This window comes from Mauremys reevesii, linkage group 7, assembly GCF_016161935.1.
Source record: "Mauremys reevesii isolate NIE-2019 linkage group 7, ASM1616193v1, whole genome shotgun sequence".
Classification (NCBI taxonomy): Eukaryota; Metazoa; Chordata; order Testudines; family Geoemydidae; genus Mauremys; species Mauremys reevesii.
Genome location: NC_052629.1, coordinates 38,661,240 through 38,681,240, shown reverse-complemented (window position 1 = coordinate 38,681,240; position 20,001 = coordinate 38,661,240). Strand labels below are relative to the sequence as shown.

General features: G+C 43.8%; 1 protein-coding gene across 1 annotated transcript in view; it reads left to right on the top strand.

Moving 5' to 3' along the window:
• The window catches only part of IPMK (inositol polyphosphate multikinase), a 79,539-nt gene that overhangs the window by 4,292 nt on the left and 55,246 nt on the right, over window positions 1-20,001 (top strand). The window contains exons 2-3 of the mRNA XM_039547683.1: window positions 5,902-6,429; window positions 16,133-16,218. Of these exons, the coding sequence (XP_039403617.1) occupies window positions 5,902-6,429; window positions 16,133-16,218 (614 nt within the window). The remainder of the gene's footprint in view (window positions 1-5,901; window positions 6,430-16,132; window positions 16,219-20,001) is intronic.

The following is a 20,001-nucleotide window of genomic DNA, read 5'->3' as shown; positions in this document are numbered from 1 at the left end:
TGGTGGAGATGCCATATTTTTATGAGATATAAAACAAATGGCTCTTAACCACTTGTGGCCATTAAAGACTCTATGACACTTTTCATAAGAGTATATTTGTAACATCTGTGTCTTGTTCAAAATCCAACTCAGATAATATCCCTATTGCTACTTAGGTATGTACTTCTTTGCTTCCTATCCTAAATTATCATGTAATCTTAGACTTGGTGCTTATTTACGTCACTTGAAAGTGAGAACAAGCATTAACATGGCACTGTTGTAGCATTGCAATGTATTTATGTGCCAGATAAGCTAAACATTTGTATGCTCCTTCATTCTTTGACCACCATTCCAGAGGACATGCGTCCATGCTAATGATGGGTCCTGACTGATATTGATCCAAAGCAGTGCAGACTGGCACACATTCATTTTCATCATCTGTGTCAGATGCCACCAACAGAAGGTTGATTTTCTTTTTTGTTGGGTCTGGTTCTGTAGTTTCTGCATCTGAGTGTTGCTCTTTTAAGACTTCTGAAAGCATGCTCCACACCTCATCCCTCTCAGCTTTTAGAAGGCACTTAAACCTTCTTGTCCAGCACTGTAGCTATCTTTAGGAATCTCACATTGATGGTACCTTCTTTGTATTTTGTCAGATCTGCAGTGAAAGTGTTCTTAAATTGAACAACATGTGGTGGGTCATCACCTGAGACTGCTGTAACATGAAATACATGGCAGAATGTGGGTAAAACTACAGAGCAGGAAACAATTCTTCCCCCAGGAGTTCAGTCACAGATTTAATTAATGCATTATTTTTTTAAGCATCATCAACATGGAAGCATGTCCTCTGGAATGCTGGCTGAAGTATGAAGGGGCACATGAATGTTTAGCCCAATGGTTCTCAAACTTTTTTCTTCGTGGACTACTTGAAAATTGCTAAGGGTCTCAGCGGACCACTTAATGATCTTTCCAAATGTTGTTTGTACCGTTAGCTAACTACTGTAAAGTGCTTTGAATAAAAGCGCTATATAAAAAACAACTTTTTTTGCTCTACAAATAAAAACACACAACTCAAATTTTCATATCAGTAGTCTTATCTTTCTAATGTGATGGATGTGCCCCTTCTCCCCCGCTGCAGCATCCCCTGAGCCAAGGCTGGGAAGGGGGAGGGGGTGTCTCTCCCCAGCAGCTGCAGCCCTGGAGCTGGGGAAAGTTGCCTCTTTCTCTGGCTGCTGCAGTCCTGCACATCCCAAATTCCCCCCTCCCTCTCTCTTCCCTCCCACCTACCCCCTATTCTCTTCAAGGCCACCACCTTACCTTACATGAGTGTCTTCTCCAGGGTCCAGGCACCTAATTAGTGGAGCCACGCCTGCACGGCTCTACTAATTAGGTGGGTGGCCCTTCATTCTCTTGTGTGCGGCCACCCAGGTGCACACCTTAGAGGGAACTATCCGCGGACCACCGGAATGTGTAGGGATATTAAAGAAGGTTTATATTAGACATGGTTTATATGAAAAAATGACTTATTGTTAATTGATGCCTTATAACTAAAGGTTTATGTTAAAAGTAAATTTGTGATTCTAACCTGCAAGCCACCAGCTGTGTCTGTGTGAAGCCTGCTCAAAGAAATACTTTGTATAAAACTTGTTAAACATTAATTAACTCTAAGTAAGCCAAAACAGTAGCTGTTATAGTGTATAAATAGAGACCCCCACCCTCTGTAAGTTTTCATCTCACTTTATCTTTGATTGTTAAAAGACAGGGAGTCTCACATAAATTGGTAACACCCCAAAAAGTAAAGAGACAGTGAAATAGATGTGATTAAGATAGAGAATGTATGTGACTGAATGGTTAGGGAGTCACCAGCCTGAAGAATTCAGTGTCGGCTGAAGAAGGTGTCAAGTGGGATCAACCAGATGACCCCCCCCGGAGGACAAACTGGAATCCACCCACCACACCTCAAAGGAAGGAAAAACAAAACATCTAATAACATGGAGCCAGCCACCTGCTGATTGATTTAGCAACAGCAAAATGAAGCAACTCTCATGAACGGACATAGGAATAAATTCCTATAAAACTGGACTCTAAAGACTGAGGACTTTGAGTCTAGCCTCCAGGAGCATCAGATGCATCTGACACAGACTCGGCTCCATCCTCATGACCAAGATACCTGGCCAGTAACTTGGCATGAGCAACATCTAGGCTGGTAACTATAACATCTATACAGAACCTGAATGAATGATTGTGTGAATAAATATGTGTGTGTGTGTGTGTGTATAAGGAATAAGTAGTGATAGAAATAAGTAGTAAAACAACGTTGTTTGCTTTTGTCTTTTGCTGTCTTTTGTTTTGTTATGGTATTTACAATAAATGTGGCATCTTTGCCTTATCCCTCTTAATAAGATCCTGCTGGTTTTTATTATATTGGTATAACAAATGGAGCTCGTGGACCACTAGTGTCCATAGACCACAGTTGGAGAACCTCTGATTTAGCCTATCTGGCATGTAAGTATCTTGCAATGCTGGCTACAAAAATGCCCTGCAAACCCCTGTTCTCATTTTCAGGTGACATTGTAAATAAGAAGTGGGCAGCATTATCTCCTGTAAATGTAAATAAACCTGTTTGTCTTAGCGATTGGCTGAACAAGAAGTAGGAATGAGTGGACCTATAGGCTCTACAGTTTTACATTTTGTTTTTGAGTGCAGTTATGTAACAACAACAACAACAATATCTACATTTGTAGGTTGCAATTCCATGATAAAGATATTGCACTACAGTACTTGCATGAGGTGAATTGAAAAATACTATGTATTTTGTTTCTTTTTTACAGTGCAAATATTTGTAATCAAAATAATAATCTAAAGTGAGAACTGTACACTTTGTATTGTTGTAATTGAAATCAATGTATTTGAAAATATAGAAAATATCCAAAAATATTTATAGTACATTTCAATTGGTATTATATTATTTTTTAACAGTGCAATTATTTTTTTAATCAGGTTAATTAGTTTTGAGTTAATTGCTTGAGTTAACTGTGATTAATTGACAGCCTTAGATCCTAGTCTTAAAATTCCTTATCAGCATCACTCTGGAAAAAATCTAGATGGCTTTATTGTGCTTGGAGGAAGGGAGCAGCTAACTTTTCACAACTATCCTGCTGCCCAAAATCTTGAAGTTGAGCACAGGAGATTGATTGGATGCACAGTGGGAAGGGATGAACCTTTTCAGGGGAGATGAGCAGTCTTTTCAGTCTAGGATTGGTCCTGCTGAACTTTTATTGCTATACTCTCTATACTAACCAACTAGGGATCTAAAAAGAAAAAAAAAGACCTTAGTCAAGGTTCAAACTAAGCTGCTATATACCATTACTTTTCACTGGAATAAGATACTGTCACTATGCCCTAGTAGGTATTGTATCCCTTGCAATAACTCCCTGTCTCTTGCACTGTTCGGATTCCCCTGAGCAGTGGGCTTCCTGCCTTTTCTACTCCCTTACTGAACCAATGCCTCAGCATGATGTTATGTGGCATATTTTTCTCCAGGAGGTGCTAATTGTCATGTCAGACATAATATAGCTGACTTGATTACTTATCTAATTACAACCAGGTAAGCTGCTGTGCCAAAGTGCAGATCCGGTGATTGCAATTGCAGGAGTGAATAAATATTACAAAAGAAGAGAAATGGGGAAAAGAAAGTGCAGTAATTACAGCATGACAGGAAGAGCTGATAATTCCCCTGGGGGAGGAGAGAAGAAAGTGAGGGTCTGCACACTGAGCCATCACAGTGATGTAGTGGCAGTCTTTCCCTTGAAGGCATGGCCTTAGTCAGTCTACATGTAGAAACAATAGTTAGCAGACTTTGTCTACCATAAGGAGTTTTAGAGAGAAGAAAAATCCCATCAGGGTGCTACCATTGAATATAGCTGGCAGCCTGAGTCTGGTTTTACAACTCTCAATTCAATCTGTAGAGGTGCACGTTTACTTAAATTTGTATTAGAAACAGGTCTGCCCCCTGTCCACAAGAGCTTTGTTTACCACTGGGCTCCGCTGGAAGCCAATGGTAGCACTGGTGGTGTCTTCTCCCTCCCGCACCTAAAACTGCCTAGTTTGGAGGAAGCCTGAAAGCTCTTGTGACAGCTCTAAGCTCTAATCCTGCCAACGCTCTGTGGGAGCTTGAGGGCATCAACAAGAGTGTGGACCAAGGGGATCCAGTGGATATAGTATACTTAGATTTTCAGAAAGCCTTTGACAAGGTCCCTCGCCAAAGGCTCTTATGCAAAGTAAGCTGCCACGGGATAAGAGGGAAGGTGCTCTCATGGACTGGTAACTGGTTAAAAGATAGGAAACAAAGGATAGGTCTAAGTGGTCAGTTTTCAGAATGGAGAGAGGTAAATAGTGGTGTCCCCCAGGGGTCTGTTCTGGGACCAGTCCTATTCAATATATTCATAAATGATCTTGAAAAAGGGGTAAACAGTGAGGTGGCAAAATTTGCAGATGCTACAAAACTACTGAAGATAGTTAAGACCCAGGCAGACCATGAAGAGCTACAAAAGGATCTCTCAAAACGAGGTAACAAAAAGGCAGATGAAATTTAATGTTGAATTAGAAAGCATAATCCCAACTATACGTATAAAATGATGGGGTCTAAATTAGCTGTTACCACTCAAGAAAGAGATCTTGGAGTTATTGTGGATAGTTCTTTGAAAACATCCATCCAATATTGGGGGGAGGGATAGCTCAGTGGTTTGAGCATTGGCCTGCTCAACCCAGTGTTGTGAGTTCAATCCTTGAGGGGGACATTTGGGGATTAGTCCTGCTTTGAGCAGGGGGTTGGACTAGATGATCTCCTGAGGGCCCTTTCAACCCTAATAATCTATGATATGCAGTAGCAGTCAAAAAAGCAAACAGACTGCTGGGAATAATTAAGAAAGGGATAGATAAGAGGACAGAAAATATGTTGCCTCTATATAAATCCTTGGTATGCCCACATCTTGAATACTGCATGCAGATGTGGTCACTCCATCTTAAAAAACAATGAATTGGAAAAGGCCCAGAAAAGGGCAACAAAAAATGATTAGGGGTGTGGAATGGAAAGGTTACTAAAACTGGGATTTTTCAGCTTGGAAAAGAGACAACTATGGGGAGATATGATTGAGTTCTATAAAACAGGTGTAGAGAAAGTAGATAAGGAAGTGTTGTTTATTACTTCTCATAACACAAGAACTAGGGGTCACCAAATGAAATTAATAAGCAGCAGATTTAAAACAAATAAAACAAAGTATTTCTTCACACAACATATAGTCAGTCTGTGGAACTCTTTGCCAGAGACTATTGTGAAGGTCAAGACCATAATAGGGTCCAAAAAGAACTAGATAAATGCATGGAGGATAGGTCCATCAACGGCTATTAGCCAGGATGGGTAGGGATGGTGGCCCTAGCCTCTGTTTGCCAAAAGCTGAGCATGAGCGACAGGATGGATCACTTGATGATTACCTGTTCTGGCCATGCCCTCTGGGGCACCTTGCATTGGCCACTATCAGAAGACAAGAGACTGGGCTAGATGGACCTTTGGCCTGACCCAGTAGGGCCATTCTTATGCTTAACTTTAGGAGCACAAGCCCCGAGGTCATAAAGCTCAGCTCAGGCGTGTTTCCAGGATGCCACCCCTGCAGCCTTCGCCTTGGCGCCGGGGGAGGTTTTCTCTGCAATCCGGAAAGCTCGAACGGCTTTTGCAGAAGGTGGGTGCTGGGTAACACCTGGCTCGGGGCGAGCAACTCCACAGCAGGACCCGGGTCCGTCCAGCCTACCAGCCGCGAGGGAGCTGGCCCCTCCCCGGAGCAGGAACCGGCAGAAAATGCCCCTCTTGGAGAAGGGCTGCAGGAGGCTGCGTTTTGTCCTAGGGTGTAACGCGTGGGTCCCCTACAGCCTCGGGACAGGCAACGCCAAACAGCTACAGGCTCCGCCGCCGCTCCCTGCCCCGGAGCTTGCACGCAGGGGGCCGGGCCAGCCCCGAGCGGGGGCGCTGGAGGAGGAGGAGCCGGGCCGGAGCAGGGAAGTATCGCGGTGCTGCCGCCGCCAGTCGCTCTCCGAGCGCGGAGGGAGGGAGCTGGGCTCCCGAGCGGGGCGATGGGGTCGCGGGCCCGCCCCACTCCTGCCTGGGCAGCCGGCAGCTGCTGAAGCCCGCAGGGCGCAGACCGGGAGCCCGCGCTCTCCCCCCGGGACATGGCAACCGAGCCCCGCGCCGAGCGCCGCCTCCGCCTCCGCCTGCGGGGCGCCCGGAGAGCGGGCAGCGCCGCGCTGGGGACGGGGAGGAGGCCGAGCCGCTGCGGGGCTCCGCGCTCGAAGCGTCCAGCCCCTCAGTCGCGGTAGGCGGGGGCAGGCAGGGGCTGCTGAACGGCTGCGTCCCGCTCTCCCACCAAGTGGCCGGGCACATGTACGGCAAGGATAAAGGGGGTGAGTGCGGCCGAGGGCAGCGAGCAGGGCGTGGAGCCCGCCCCTGCCTAGTCGGGGAGCTGCCCCTGGGGTGAGGGGGACACACCGGGCCCCGGCTGGCTTCCTTCTTCTCCTGGGGAGGGTCTGGTTTCCTCTCCTACGCCATCCCCTGGTGTGATTTGAGCCTGGGTCCGGTGCCCTTTACGTTTAATTCTCCTTTTAATTTCCTTTGGGAGTGGATGTCCTGTTCTTTGCTTTGCTATGATCTGAGCCTCTCCTGTGTGGTGTCTCTGTGTTCCCCTTTTGCCTGCTGGGGTGTGTGAACCCTATGTGGGGTATGGATCTGTTCCCTAGCCATATATAGGGATTTCTACTAAGGAAGAAGTTGTGTGAAAGGGGTGAAACCTGCATTACCACCCAAGGGGCCAACAAATGTCAGTTTCTCAGTAGAGGTTGTTTTTAACTAGAGGCTGTACAAAATTACAGGAGCGATGGCATTGGGATTCTCTAGAGCGAAGGGCTTGGGCGTTGGAGATTGTTTCACTGGGACAACTGAGTAAGAGTTATAAGGAAAACATCAGAGTGAGGTGTAGCTGAATATAATGATGGTATTCATTATGAACGACTGAAGAGAGGTTTTGTTACCATGCAAAAAGTTTCTTTGTCGTTTGGAAAAATCTGTTGGGGGGTGGGGGGAGGAGAAGCACCCATACTCTGAGTAAAAGAGGAAATAGTCAAATCTCAACAACCAAGGTTTTAATCACATTCATCACCCTACTTTAAACAAGTCACCCTTTTGATATATTGGGAAAAGTTCTGGGTTAGGCAATACAACTGAGGTAATGTTAACAGACCCAGCTCAGTAGGTACAAAAGGGTCTGTGGGAAATGTCAGTTGTACATGATTATATAAATGGAAATACAAGTGACTGCAGAGCCTTCCAGATATTAATTATTTTAGCTGTTAACTGAGAGGAAATGCCCATTTTCTTTCTTTTTTTTTTTTTTGGACTGGATGTGCATTTTGATGGATCCCTAATGTTCTGATATCCTCTTTTTAATTGTCCTCCTCCTTCTGGTTTCTGAGATACTTTTGGTGAATACTTTCCTCCCACAGTATGTGTAGTACTACAGCACTGAAGTTTTAGGTTGCTGATTAGAAAAAGATATTAACTGATTTTTTTGGTTCAACTAACTGTCACATAAACTAGATATTAATCTGTTCAGGGAAATTTCTAGTTCAACTGAAGATGTTTTGACTGTCCACTTAAAAGTAGGTTTCATTTAAATAAAATCTGTTTCTCTGCATTGAGCCTCTCTGTAATAGTTAAATACCTTGTCCATCATAGAAAGGTGTGTTTTTGCAGGGTCCCTCCCCCAAAATATGCAAGCATATAAAAACAGTAACTACTAGAGAGAAATTTGATAAATAACAACGGTCTTTCTAAATAACAACATTGCATAAGCAACTGCAATATTATGTGGTATGGTTCTTCTCCAGTTTAAAATACTCATTATTTCTTCTTGTCCTCTGAATACCTGTCTTTCCTCTTCCAGAGGAAACAGTTCCCCATTGCCAAAGTGTCACATATCAGCTGTTTAAAAAAAACCAAACAAAACCAAAGCAAACCAGCCAAACACTTGTATAACAGTTTGTCCTCAAAGTTCAATATTCATCACATTTCATTTTGTTAATTCAGTATTGCATGGGTTTTATTTTGAGAAGTATTCGCCTGGCCTTGTATGTTGTCTAACCTTGATGATGCAATGGCAGAATGTGAGCTTTAGGTTAACTGAAGTTCTGTATGTGGCCTTTAACATTGAGATCGTTAATTCAAACATTTGTCTATAGTGTACAATTTGCACCTGAGGTGCTTTCCACCATGTCTACACACAAATATATGTAAAAAAGGGCTGTTTCTCAAAGATATTATGTTGGTCCTAGTGGGTTATGAGGCCCGTATTCACTTTGTGTCTGGGAGTTCATAATTGTGGAATGTGTTCAAAACCCAGTCTTAGCAAACAGCTTGATTTCAGTCTTAAATTTATACCACTTAAAAAAAGCCTGTTACTAATGATGCAGCCAGCGTATAGACTGTGAACTAATTTTTGACTGAATGTCCTTGTAGCCGTGTCTTTAGAGAGAGGGGCACATAATTCATATGCCCATATCTAAATAAAGGACAAAAATTAAGGACTCTAGAAAACTATATTAGCACACATTTTAAACTATTGTTAGTTGACTGCCAAGACTTCTTTACTTACTTACAAAATCAACCACTACCTGATACATTGCATAGGCCACATAAGTAACTCCATTCCCTATATAGTTGCTTGTGTAAATAGAAATTACAGAAAAATATAAAACCAGGCTTATTTAAAAAAAAAAGAAAAAGGGGAAAAAAAAGCAACCATTTCCAAGACTGTCCAAAGAAACCCAATCAAATGTAACTCTTCCCAGAAAATCACCAATTTTAGTAGCCATAAGAATCTACCATCCCCTGACATGTCAGGGGCCACCCAGCTTTGTTTGTTCACCGTGTCTCATAAACTTTGAAAGGCTAAACGTCAGAGTCAGAACTTATTCTAGGTACACTTTTTTTTTTTTTTTTTAAACCAACAGCATATTGGTACGTCTGATAACTGCCACTCTATATTTTCTCATGTTTTGTATAGAAGAATTTAGCTGAAAAGTTAGGAATGAATAAATCCTAGAAAGAAGCTTGTCACTCCAAAGTGGAATTTTTCTTTTTGACCAGAATGCCAGTCTTCAGTTTCTGTTCTCTATTAACAAAAATTTAGTAGTGGAGGGGTAGAAATCTCCTTAAAGGCAAAATGTTGTCCTGCCCTGCCGTTGTGATGAGGACAGTTTAATGCCAGCGGTGCAAGCAGTTGGTGAGCTGCAGTCACTTTGAGTCTCTCCCTTTTTTTCCCATCTTCTGCCCAACCCATATCTCTTGACTGTGTGCCAAAACAATTAATTTAAGTAAATGTAAGATGACTGAGCTGAGAGATTCAGTTAATTTCTTACACTGTTACTTTGCAACATTGCTATCAGCTAAGCCATAAGGCTGATCTTAGCAAAATAATGCATATGCAGTAAAAAGTGACACAGCCTTTTAAAACCTACATTGCCTATTAAATTTTGTTGTTATGGGCATTTGTTGGCTCTTGTTATAGTTAAGTTAAATAGCATGGAAACTTTTTCAAGCATAACCCATATCCTCCATTTGTGTGTTCATAACTTGCTGAAACCTGAATGTACTCTCCACTAAAGAAAATAGAATTATTTTTGTCTGGCTTAACTCTTAGCAGGAATTGACTAGTTTTGAAAAATAACATATTATCAGTCGGCCTATAAAAAGGAGAGTAGCTTTGTTCTTGTTTATATGCTATTCTATTCTATATAGGTTTTTACACCATGCTGTTCACCATTGAATCTGAGTGTGGTGGTCTTTCTCTCATCCTCTGCTCAGAGGGAGAAGTGAGTGGATGTTGTTTTGCTAGCTGTTTTATTAAATATACCTCTTGCTATGCTCATGTTAGAGAAGCGAGGTCAAAGAAATGCACCTTGACCTTAGAATGGAAAGAGGTGAGGTTTGTGGTAGTTCTTAGTTCCTGGGGGAGTTCATGCCGCAGTCTTGGTCCACCCCTCGAGAAGGTTGTCTCTTGCGCTGATGAGAGTTACTCTTGTTGTTCAAGAGTTCCATTGTGCCAAAGGAAGGAATGCTGCTCGTAGAAGCAATGTTATCTAATGGACAAGTAGGTTTCTGACCAGGCCACAGCTGAACCGACCAAGCATGAGTCTTAAACAACACACAATGAGGTGAGAGTCCAGCGAAAACTCAAAGATTTGGGCAGCTTTCTTAGACTGATCTGCTGCCTGTGACACCATATGGGTGAACAGTCTTCTGAAAGCCAGCAAAATTATCCCATGCAATACAATGATAAAATTCTTCCGAGAAGTTCTGTCCAATCGCAGGTTTTTCATTTTCCTTGGTGACTAGGTCAGCAGCGAATGCTCTCTGAACAATTGCCTATCACAGGGTTCAGTCCTAGGACCGATCTCGTTTAATATGTACACCAATGACCTTCCCCAGACATCATAATGGAAATCTGTCTTTGCTCTGACTACACAGGCACAGGATTTACTTACTGTAAAACAAGTCCTAACCAAGGACCTTAAAAGCATGGAAGAATATTTCTTATATTGGCAGCTAAAACCAAAACCCATTAAGAGTGTTGTGTCAGCGTTTCATCTAAACAGTCAAGAGGCTAGGATGAAATTGTATGTGGACTTCTGTGGCCAGCAGATAAGATATGATCCCACCCCGAATTATCTTGAAGTGACATTTGACTGAATTATCACATACCACCAGTACCTGAAAAATACTCATGAAAAAGTAAAGGTGCATGTAAATCTAATTTAGAAACTCAGGAGTGATTGGGGAAGTGGATGCAAAAACTCTGTGGGCCTCTTCACTAGCCCTTGTCTGTTCTACTGCAGAATACTGCTCGTCTGTCCGGATTGATGGCTTTCACACATCACTTGTTAACACTGAACATCACTATATGGATCACTATGGACACAGTATAATCAATTCCATAACCATGGCTTCCTGTACTGGTACACGTCAACCCAACGCAAATTTGTCACAACATGAGAATCCTTCTGGAGTCCCATCATGTTTGAGGGAGCAAGGATCTTCCAATATATGAAGACTTAAACATACTGAGATTTCCAGTTCAATCCCAATTTCAATTCAAACCACTGGATTCCCCAGTTGGATCCTAGATGAGATGTTTGTTTGGGAGACTGGTGTCCTTCCACCTTGTTCGTCATTAATATTTGACAGCAAAATGCTGAGTCTTCAAGCTCTTGCACTCCAACTTTTGGCTTGGAGTGAGGGGTCTAGTGGTGGAGATGGAATTTCCCATCACTTTTTGTTTGGGTATATCCCTCCAGGTGTTACTCAAACCATTAAACAATCAGGGCTGGCTCTGGCTTTTTTGCCACCCCAAGCAAAAAAGAAACAAAAAACTGCGGGGCGGCCGGAGCACCGAAGCAGCAAAAAAAGCAAATCTGCGGGGCGGCCAGAGTGGCAGAGCAAAAAAAAACCGTGCAGGAGCACAAGTGCAGGGGGACTCCCGGCACTGCAGACGTCCCCCGGGCAATGAGGGGAAGGGAGAGGGAGCGGGGGGTGGTGGAGAGAGAATGGAGGCGGCCAGGCCTTCTGCCGCGCCGCCTGCTGGGAGGGTTTGCTACAGACCTGGCACCAGCTGGGGCAGATGGAGGGCACAGCCTGCTCCCAGCAGGGCGCTCCTCTCCTCTGCGCCGCCGCCCCCTACAGGGCGGCCAGAGCGGTGAACCAAAAAGAAAAAAAACCTGCAGGGTGACCGAAGCGGCAAAGCAGGGAGGGGAAAAAAAAAAAGGATTAGAGGGAATGCTGCCCCTTAGAATCTGCTGCCCCAAGCATGAGCTTGCTCGGCTGGTGCCTGGAGCCAGCCCTGTAAACAATATTACCTCACCCATCTTGTCTCGCAGACCAGTATACTGCATTAACACTGGACTCCTGCCTCCAGTCTCAGATGAGACCACAGTATCTCATGATCAACAGGGTCAAATGCTGCACAGAGGTCAGAAGGATAAGAATGGATGTCTATTTTATCCATTGACAGCAGGAGAACATCCGTCAGTGTCACTAAAGCAGTTTTAGGCCAAGTCTACACTACAAACCTATACTGGTATATAAATATTCCTCAGTGGTATGAAAATTAACCATCTCAGAGCAACATAGTTTTACTGACCTAATCCCGCCGTGAGGACAATGCTATGTCAATGGGAGAGCTGCTTCTTCCTCATGAGGAGGTGGATTAACTATACCAATGGGAGAAGCCCATACTTTTGTGTCCTGGCTTACAACCCAGTTGTGCTGGGTCTAGAATGTTGGCTTCTGTTAGATGAGCTAGTAGTTGGCCTTTCGGTTAGCTTGCTCAGGAGTGACAGGTTTGACAGTGGATGATAGTTGGTAGGACTGAAGTATTTAGGGTGGGTTTCTTTATTGTTGGTTGGACAATTACATGTTTAAAAGAAAAAGGGAAGTTTTTTTTTTTTGAATGGGGCACTGGCTATTTTGGTCAGGAGTAGCGCTTGTTATTAATTTCTCTTTCACAAGCCAAGAAAGGCCTGGGCTGGATTTATGTCTTGGGTTGGGTCTCCTTTAAGGTATCTGGAACCACTTGGCAAGTGAATACATTGAACTCAGGGAATGCAAGTGGGCTGTTGGTTGGGGGATGCAGGCATAGTGGATCCATGTTGTTTGAGAAGACATCCTGAATGTGCATGATCTTTTCAGTAAAGTAGGATGATAGCTCTTTGATGCAATTGTAGACACTCAGGCCATGTCTACACTACCAGCTAAATCGGCACCATTGAGATCAATGCAGCGATGTCGATTTAGCAGGTCTGGTGAAGATATGCTAAGTCAGTGGCAGAGTGCTCTCCCATCGACGGCTGTACTCCACCTTCCTGAGAGGTGGAAGCTGTCGATGGGAGAACATCTCCTGTCAACATAGAGCGGTGTAGACACCGCTGTAAGTCAACTTAAGTTATGTCAACTTCAGTTACTAGAGTAACTTAGATCAACTTAGAGCGTTAGTATAGACCAGCCCACAGAATTAAGTGATTTACCACTTTGGATAGCTTCTTGGGGTGGGATTTGGCAACCTCAATGGAGGCTGATAGGAAGGTTCTCTTGACCTGTAATACAGCCTCAGCATAGGCTTTGAGGAATTTTTGTTTCACTCTGTCTGAATCAGCCTTTGTTTTCTGCCCTCTGCACTTAAGTTTCTGCTCATCTCTCTCCATCCAACAGAGGGTGTCAGAAAACCAGGGAGATCTGTGTGGGCAATGGAAAGGAAGGAGCCATTATTTTTGGAGTAGCATGCCAGTGGCTGAGGCCAGTATAAAATGGTAATGATTCACCAGGTCTTCGACTTCTTGTCCTGTGGGTAGGATACTGTTGTCCTTTAGTAGGCTTTGGAATTTGTTGAACACAAAATTCAAGAGAGAGATGTACACTGCTGATGTAGTTTTTTTTTAACCAGTATTTTAACTTGTCAAGCCACAGTCCTGTAATGCTCCTTGGCAAAATAGAACTGACCCCCCCCCAATTGCTAAAAATAGGTAGAAATTATGGAAAAATTTAGGGCTTTTGAGAGGAAAATACTTGATAAAGTTTTAGAGGGAGCTGGGATAAACAATTATATTTGTGAATACGTCATTCCAGCATGATGCATCGGTATGTATTGCTGTAACAAATCTCTTTGATCTAAAGTGTGCTCTTGTTTTCTTGTGTTAGGGTACGTCTTCGCTACCCGCCGGATCGGCGGGTAGCAATCGAATTCTCGGAGTTCGATATATCGCGTCTCATCTAGACGCGATATATCGAACTCCGAACGCGCTCCCGTCGACTCCGGAACTCCACCACCGCGAACGGCGGTGGCGGAGTTGACGGGGGAGCCGCGGACTTCGATCCCGCGCCATGAGGACGGGTAAGTAACTCGAACTAAGGTAGTTCGACTTCAGCTACGCTATTCGCGTAGCTGAAGTTGCATACCTTAGTTCGACCTCCTCCCCCTCCCCCCAAGGTAGACCAGGCCTTAGTGACAAAGTAGGTGTTTGGGATTTAGCTCAGAAATCATAAGGTCAGAAATTTGAGAACTGTTAACGACCTATTCAGATAAAGGAAAAAATGAAGTTAGATTTCTTTTGATTAATAAAGGTGAGAGGGTTAAAAGAGAACTTGAAAGGGCTTTATAACTCATCAGATTGTCTGTTTTCAACATTATGCCTATTGCAGGATTCGTATCTTTTAGCGTGGCATCCAGTTGCATAACAATAATTAGTACAAAATGTTGATGTCTTATTTGTCATAAAACAAAAATCCATTTATAAATTTGAAAACTGTTTTGATTAGCAAATATATAACAATGCATTCTTAATAGTCCTATATGGTTATCAAAATGTCCCATAATTGAATGTAATTTCTGCTTTAGATTATTATTATTATTATTTTTTAAAATCAGTTTAGCTGATATGCTTACAAGTATCAGGGTATGGCAAAATATATTGTACAAGCTAGAATGCCTTTAGTGAAAACTTTATAGATAGTGGAAGAAACATGTTCTTGAAACTCTCATTACAGTGAGCAAATACTTCTTGTACTGCCAAAAAGGGCCCAATCTGGTCGCATTCCACATGCACAATAATCATTGTCTTTAGATTTTCCTGTGCAGAACAGCTATGGGATCAGTAGGTTCCTGTAAAACTGACAGGAACAATAAAACTATTTGGTTTCAGAAAGATTTTGTCTACAAAAGGATCAGTACTCCTGGCATACTGTTAAGTCACTTTCTAAAGAAACATTTTTTACGATTAATGCTTGAACACTACATAGTGTATTAGTTAAAGTTTCTACACACACAATATACCTAATGTGACAGGGTCAGGCCAGATGGCTACAGGAGAGTGTTAGTCCCAGATTAAGTAGATACCATTTCTCTGGGTAAGGTAACAGGGGCAGTTCCAGAACAAGCAGGAACTTGCTGGAACCAACTAAGGCAGGCAGGCAGGCTAATTAGGACACCTGGAGCCAATTAAGAAGAAACTGCTAGAATCAATTAGGACAGGCTGGCTAATCAGGGCACCTGAGTTAAAAAGGACCTCACTTCAGTTTATAGCATGCATGTGAGGAGCTGGAAGCAAGAGGCACTAGGAGCTGAGAATGAGAAGGCATATTGCTGGAGGACTGAGGAGTACAAGCATATCAGACACCAGGAGAGAGGTCCTGTGGTGAGGACAAAGAAGGTGTTTGGAGGAGGCCATGGGGAAGCAGCCCAGGGAGTTGTAGCTGTCGTGCAGCTGTACCAGGAGGCACTCTAGACAGCTGCAGTCCACAGGGCCCTGGGCTGGAACCCAGAGTAGAGGGGGGGGGGGCCCGGGTTCCCCGCAAACCTCCCAACTCCTGATCAAACACAGGAGGAATTGACCTGGACTGTGGCTTCTACCGGAGGGGAAGGTCTCTGGGCTGTTTCCTGACCCACATAGTGAAACTCTGAGGCGAGCAAATCTGCCAATAAGCACAGGACACACCAAGGTATCGGAGGAACTTTGTCACACTAACATAACTTCATAAGAAAGGAAATGGAAAAAAATAAGGCATTACTACTCTCAGCACATCAGGACTAGTGCAATTTAGTGCAGTCAATGCAGTACAATCTCAGCTTTTCCCTTGTCTTCCAGACCCTTTTTCTCAAGCTTCTTCTCACTGGACCACCTTCTTCTGACCAGACCTTTCTGCCTCTTTCCTTCCAGCACAGTACTATAAAATCACTTGCACTGGGAGTTGTGGAAGGAAAGAGGCAGAAAAGTCTTCCATCCCTACTTGTGTAGAGTTAAGATTTCAATTTTTTTTCCTATAAAAATAATTTTGTAACAACACACTTTCTACAAGAACTCTTCTCCTCTCCTTTTCCCTAATCCCTGCTAAGGGCTTGGTGATTGGGGCTGTGTGCGCTAGTTTCCGCTGTTCTTTGTAAAGAACAGTAGGGGGAGTTTACACTGAACAGTTGGGCTACCTCTTGTTTAATATTTACTAGCTTTAAAAGACCGGATGGTTGCATTCTTTAGAATTAAACTATAAATGAACTGTTTGTTTTTCTAGGTATACTGCAGCATCCAGATGGCACAGTCTTGAAGCAATTGCAGCCACCGCCTCGGGGTCCCAGAGAACAAGAGTTCTACAACAAGGTAAGAGTTCTTCAGTAAGGAAGTGGCCTGTCTTATTGAAGGGGAAATGTTGTCTGATTCACTGAACGTTCCCTACCCATCACTGCCTGAAAAAGTTACAGTGCAGTGTCCAGGTTTAAGTGGTAAGTAATGCACCGTCCATGCACACCTACTTGTTCGCATGCAACTTTGAGAAATCAGGAGATTCAAATCCTGCTTTCCCAATGTTGCAGGTTTGAGTGATGTTGCATTTGCAGAGTTGTCAGGACATTTGTGTGTTTCCTGGATCTTGCTGTTAGTAGAGTTTCTGGTCTTTGAGTCCCAAATGCACTGTCCAGATAGGGCTTTGGGATCATGTACCTGTTCCATGGACTAACATATAACACTTGAAAAACAAACAAAAAAACCTACCACCCCACGCCTATTTTCTCCCATTGCAAAACCACTATGTGTACTTCAGCTTCTTATTCCACCCCAGTTTTTATATAATGTCTAAAAATCCTATGTTTAGAAATGTAGTGTATATGGCCCATCCCTCCAGTTTTGGTTCATTTGTTGAGAGAATAATTCCATTCTCCACTGTATTAACAAACCAGATCCATTATCTTAAAACAAACAAAATTTCCCTTCTAACTGGGTGAAATTCCCAGTCTGTTCTGAATGGACTATGATGAAATTTATATACAGTCCAAATTTATTGCCTCCTTGGGTTTGCTTTATTGGTATCTCAGATAATTGTAACAAACATAGGCCGATGTTTAAGTCTCCTGGTCAAGGTTTTGCTATGTCTAGGGTTTTCCCTGGAGGACTTCCTTTTCACCTTCTCTCTACCTCAGTGAGTTGCTCCAATCCTACTAACATGCATAGGTTGGAGCAAATTGGACAAGAGAACATGGAAATCTTCATATGGGATCAAACCAGTAGTCCATCTAGTCCAGCATCCTGTTTTTCAAAGTGGCCAATACCATAAATTTCAGGAGAAGGTTCAAGAAACCCTGTAGTAGACACCTTGTTGTTAATCTTTTCCATGTTGAAATAAACCATTTATTCATAGTGTGACAGGTTGGACCCCCCTTTCATGGGTGCCACCTGATGTGCTGGGGTTCCACTGAGCCCACCTGTGCCACCACCTGGCTTCCCTCCCCCCGCCCCCACACACACTGTGCTGCTACATCAGGTTCTCAAGCCCCTGTCCAGCGCACACACACAGTTAGCAACACACCCAGATGCGGAATCATACAGAGTCTGAGATTAACTCTCTGTGGGAGGGCTGAGCTAGGGGAATGCCCAGCTCTCCTGTGCGCACACCCTCTGGAGTGTAAACCCAAAATTATATTGTCTTGCACTGTATAAAGAGATCTGTACAGCATAAGCTCATAAAAATTGCCCCCTTCCTGAATGTGGAGGGATATATGCACAGCTTTTTGCCCCCAAGATATGAATTGCACAAACTGGGTTTTGAAATAAAAAATAAGTTTATTAACTACAAAAGGTAAATTTTAAATGATTATAAGGGATAGCAAACGGAACAAAGCAGATTCCTGAGCAAATAAAACAAAACACTCAACCTAAGCTTACTTCACTAAAGAAACATGTTACAAATAGTAATTTCTCACCCTAAATGTTGTTTTAGGCAGGTTACAGAGTTTCTGCAGCTTAGAGTTTCAGTTGTTTCTCTTCACAGGCTAGACCCCTCTGTCAGCCTGGACTCAGCCCTTGCTTTCCCCCAGTTAATTCCTTTGTTTCTTCTGGTGCTTTCAGCAGTCTTCCTTCTTGGGCGGGGAGGCAATGGAGAAGAGCCTTGATTGACTCACTTCCTAGCCTTAAGTAGGATTTACATAAGGCGGGAATCCTTTGTTTCCAGTGGAAAAATACCAGCAGTGTCCAAGGTGGTACTCTGTACCAGCTGACATCCTCACATGACCTTGCAGTGTCAGGCAACATCCCAGGAATCTTCTCAGGAAGGTGGGCAATTAGTATCTTCAAAGTTCTTATTGTCTTTCTTAAATGGCTCATTCGGGCTGATTGCCTACTGTCTGGTGGGCTTTCCCCCAAGTACATGCACAGTTGTACAGTAACTCCTCACTTAATGTTGTAGTTATGTTCCTGATAAATGCAATTTTAAGTGAAACAATGTTAAGTGAATCCAATTTCCCCATAAAAATTTAATGTAAAGGGGGTGGGGAGATTAGGTTCCAGGGCAGCTTCCCCTACTCTGCAAGCACCAGGGGTGGGGGGCTCAACCCTCAGCCTGCCCACCCCACCTCTTCCCCTAAGCCTCCACTCTTGACCTGCCTCTTCTCCCCACCCCACCTCCTCCCCCTTTACTTCCCACGCTGCACCCTGGCTCTCTCCCCTCCCTTCTAAACTCCTTGCTGCGTTCGGGAGGCTGGGGAGGGAGGGGGCAGGTGCGCCGCCGAGTCCTCGCTCCTCCCTCCTGCCCGGGGCAATCAGCTGGCTTGCTGCGTTTGGGAGGCAGGGGAGGGGGAGCCTGCGTGTTGAGTCCTTGCTCCTCCCCCCCTCCCTCTTGCCTGGGGCCATCAGCTCGCTTGCTGTGTTTGGGAGGCAGAGGAGGGAGAGGGGATGCGCGCCGAGTCCTCACTCCTCCGTCCTGCCTCCAAAAGACTGCAAGCCAGCTGACTGCCGCTGGCAGGAGGCACGGGAGGGAGGGAGGGGGGAGGCGTGCCCCTCCTCCTGCCCGGGGCAATCAGCTGGCTTGCGGCGTTTAACTCTTTCTATGTTTTGGACTTCAAAGTGAAAGATTTTTCTAAACTAGTGAGATCTCCAGAATATTTTCTGTTTTGGGATTGTGTGTGTTGATACAAAATTGACAGCAATAAACACCACACTGCAAGTGAAAACAATATTTACATATTAGTGTAACTTAATAATTGACATTTAAGACTATGTTAAACAAAATCACAACAACTCTTGAGTTACAAGTGGCTCAGCAGGAGCCGTCTAAACCTAAATGTAAATATTTCCCTGAAGTTTCACAATGGCTACGAAGGACATAATCCAGGCTAAGTAGTAATTCCCCAGCAGGATAGGAGGCTGAATCCAGGTGTCTTGAAGAATGATAAAATACCAAAGGATAATCTCTGCTGGGCAAGTTCCTAGACCCTGATAGAGATGTGCCATCACCACCCAAACCCTCAGTTGTTCCTTGAAAATCCAGGGGACGGAAACGTTCAGATATCTGAGGAAAAACTTTCAAGTATTAACTTCCATCATGCAGGATTTGTTTGTCTTCTGTTTTCATAAACCCATGTGAAAGAAGCTTGAGGACAAAACTAAGGACAAAAAGAGATTCTGAGAAGCATCACTTCTTTGTGATGCCACCACGGATCGAGTCGCTCTTTCAGGGCATTCCATGGCTACTAATGTGGTGGCCAGAAGTCAGTTTTAATTATGAACCCCAGGAAGAGGGTTCACCTGCTTCACAAATCCTGGTATTGACCAAGATTTGGGGGAGCCAGCTATTTGGGAGAAACCCTGGAAGAAGCACTAATTGAAAAGGAAAAGCATGTGTTACTAGTCTCCAACTACTCAAGCTAAAGGTAGAGAGTGGATGGTATTCTAGATAGAATACATTCTTTTGTTTGTGTGGGCAGAGTCACTAGAAGAGAGAGCAAGAATATAGCAAGAACAGACAATGGAGAGGGAGGAAGTAGGGGATGCATTTCCAGATGCAATGTCTTGAATGCCACCTTATCTTAATTTGTCCATTAATATACCACCAGGTGTGTTCTGCTCCCTGTTCCTCCAAATCAAATCATTTGGTTCTCCTGAAATTGAAGGACT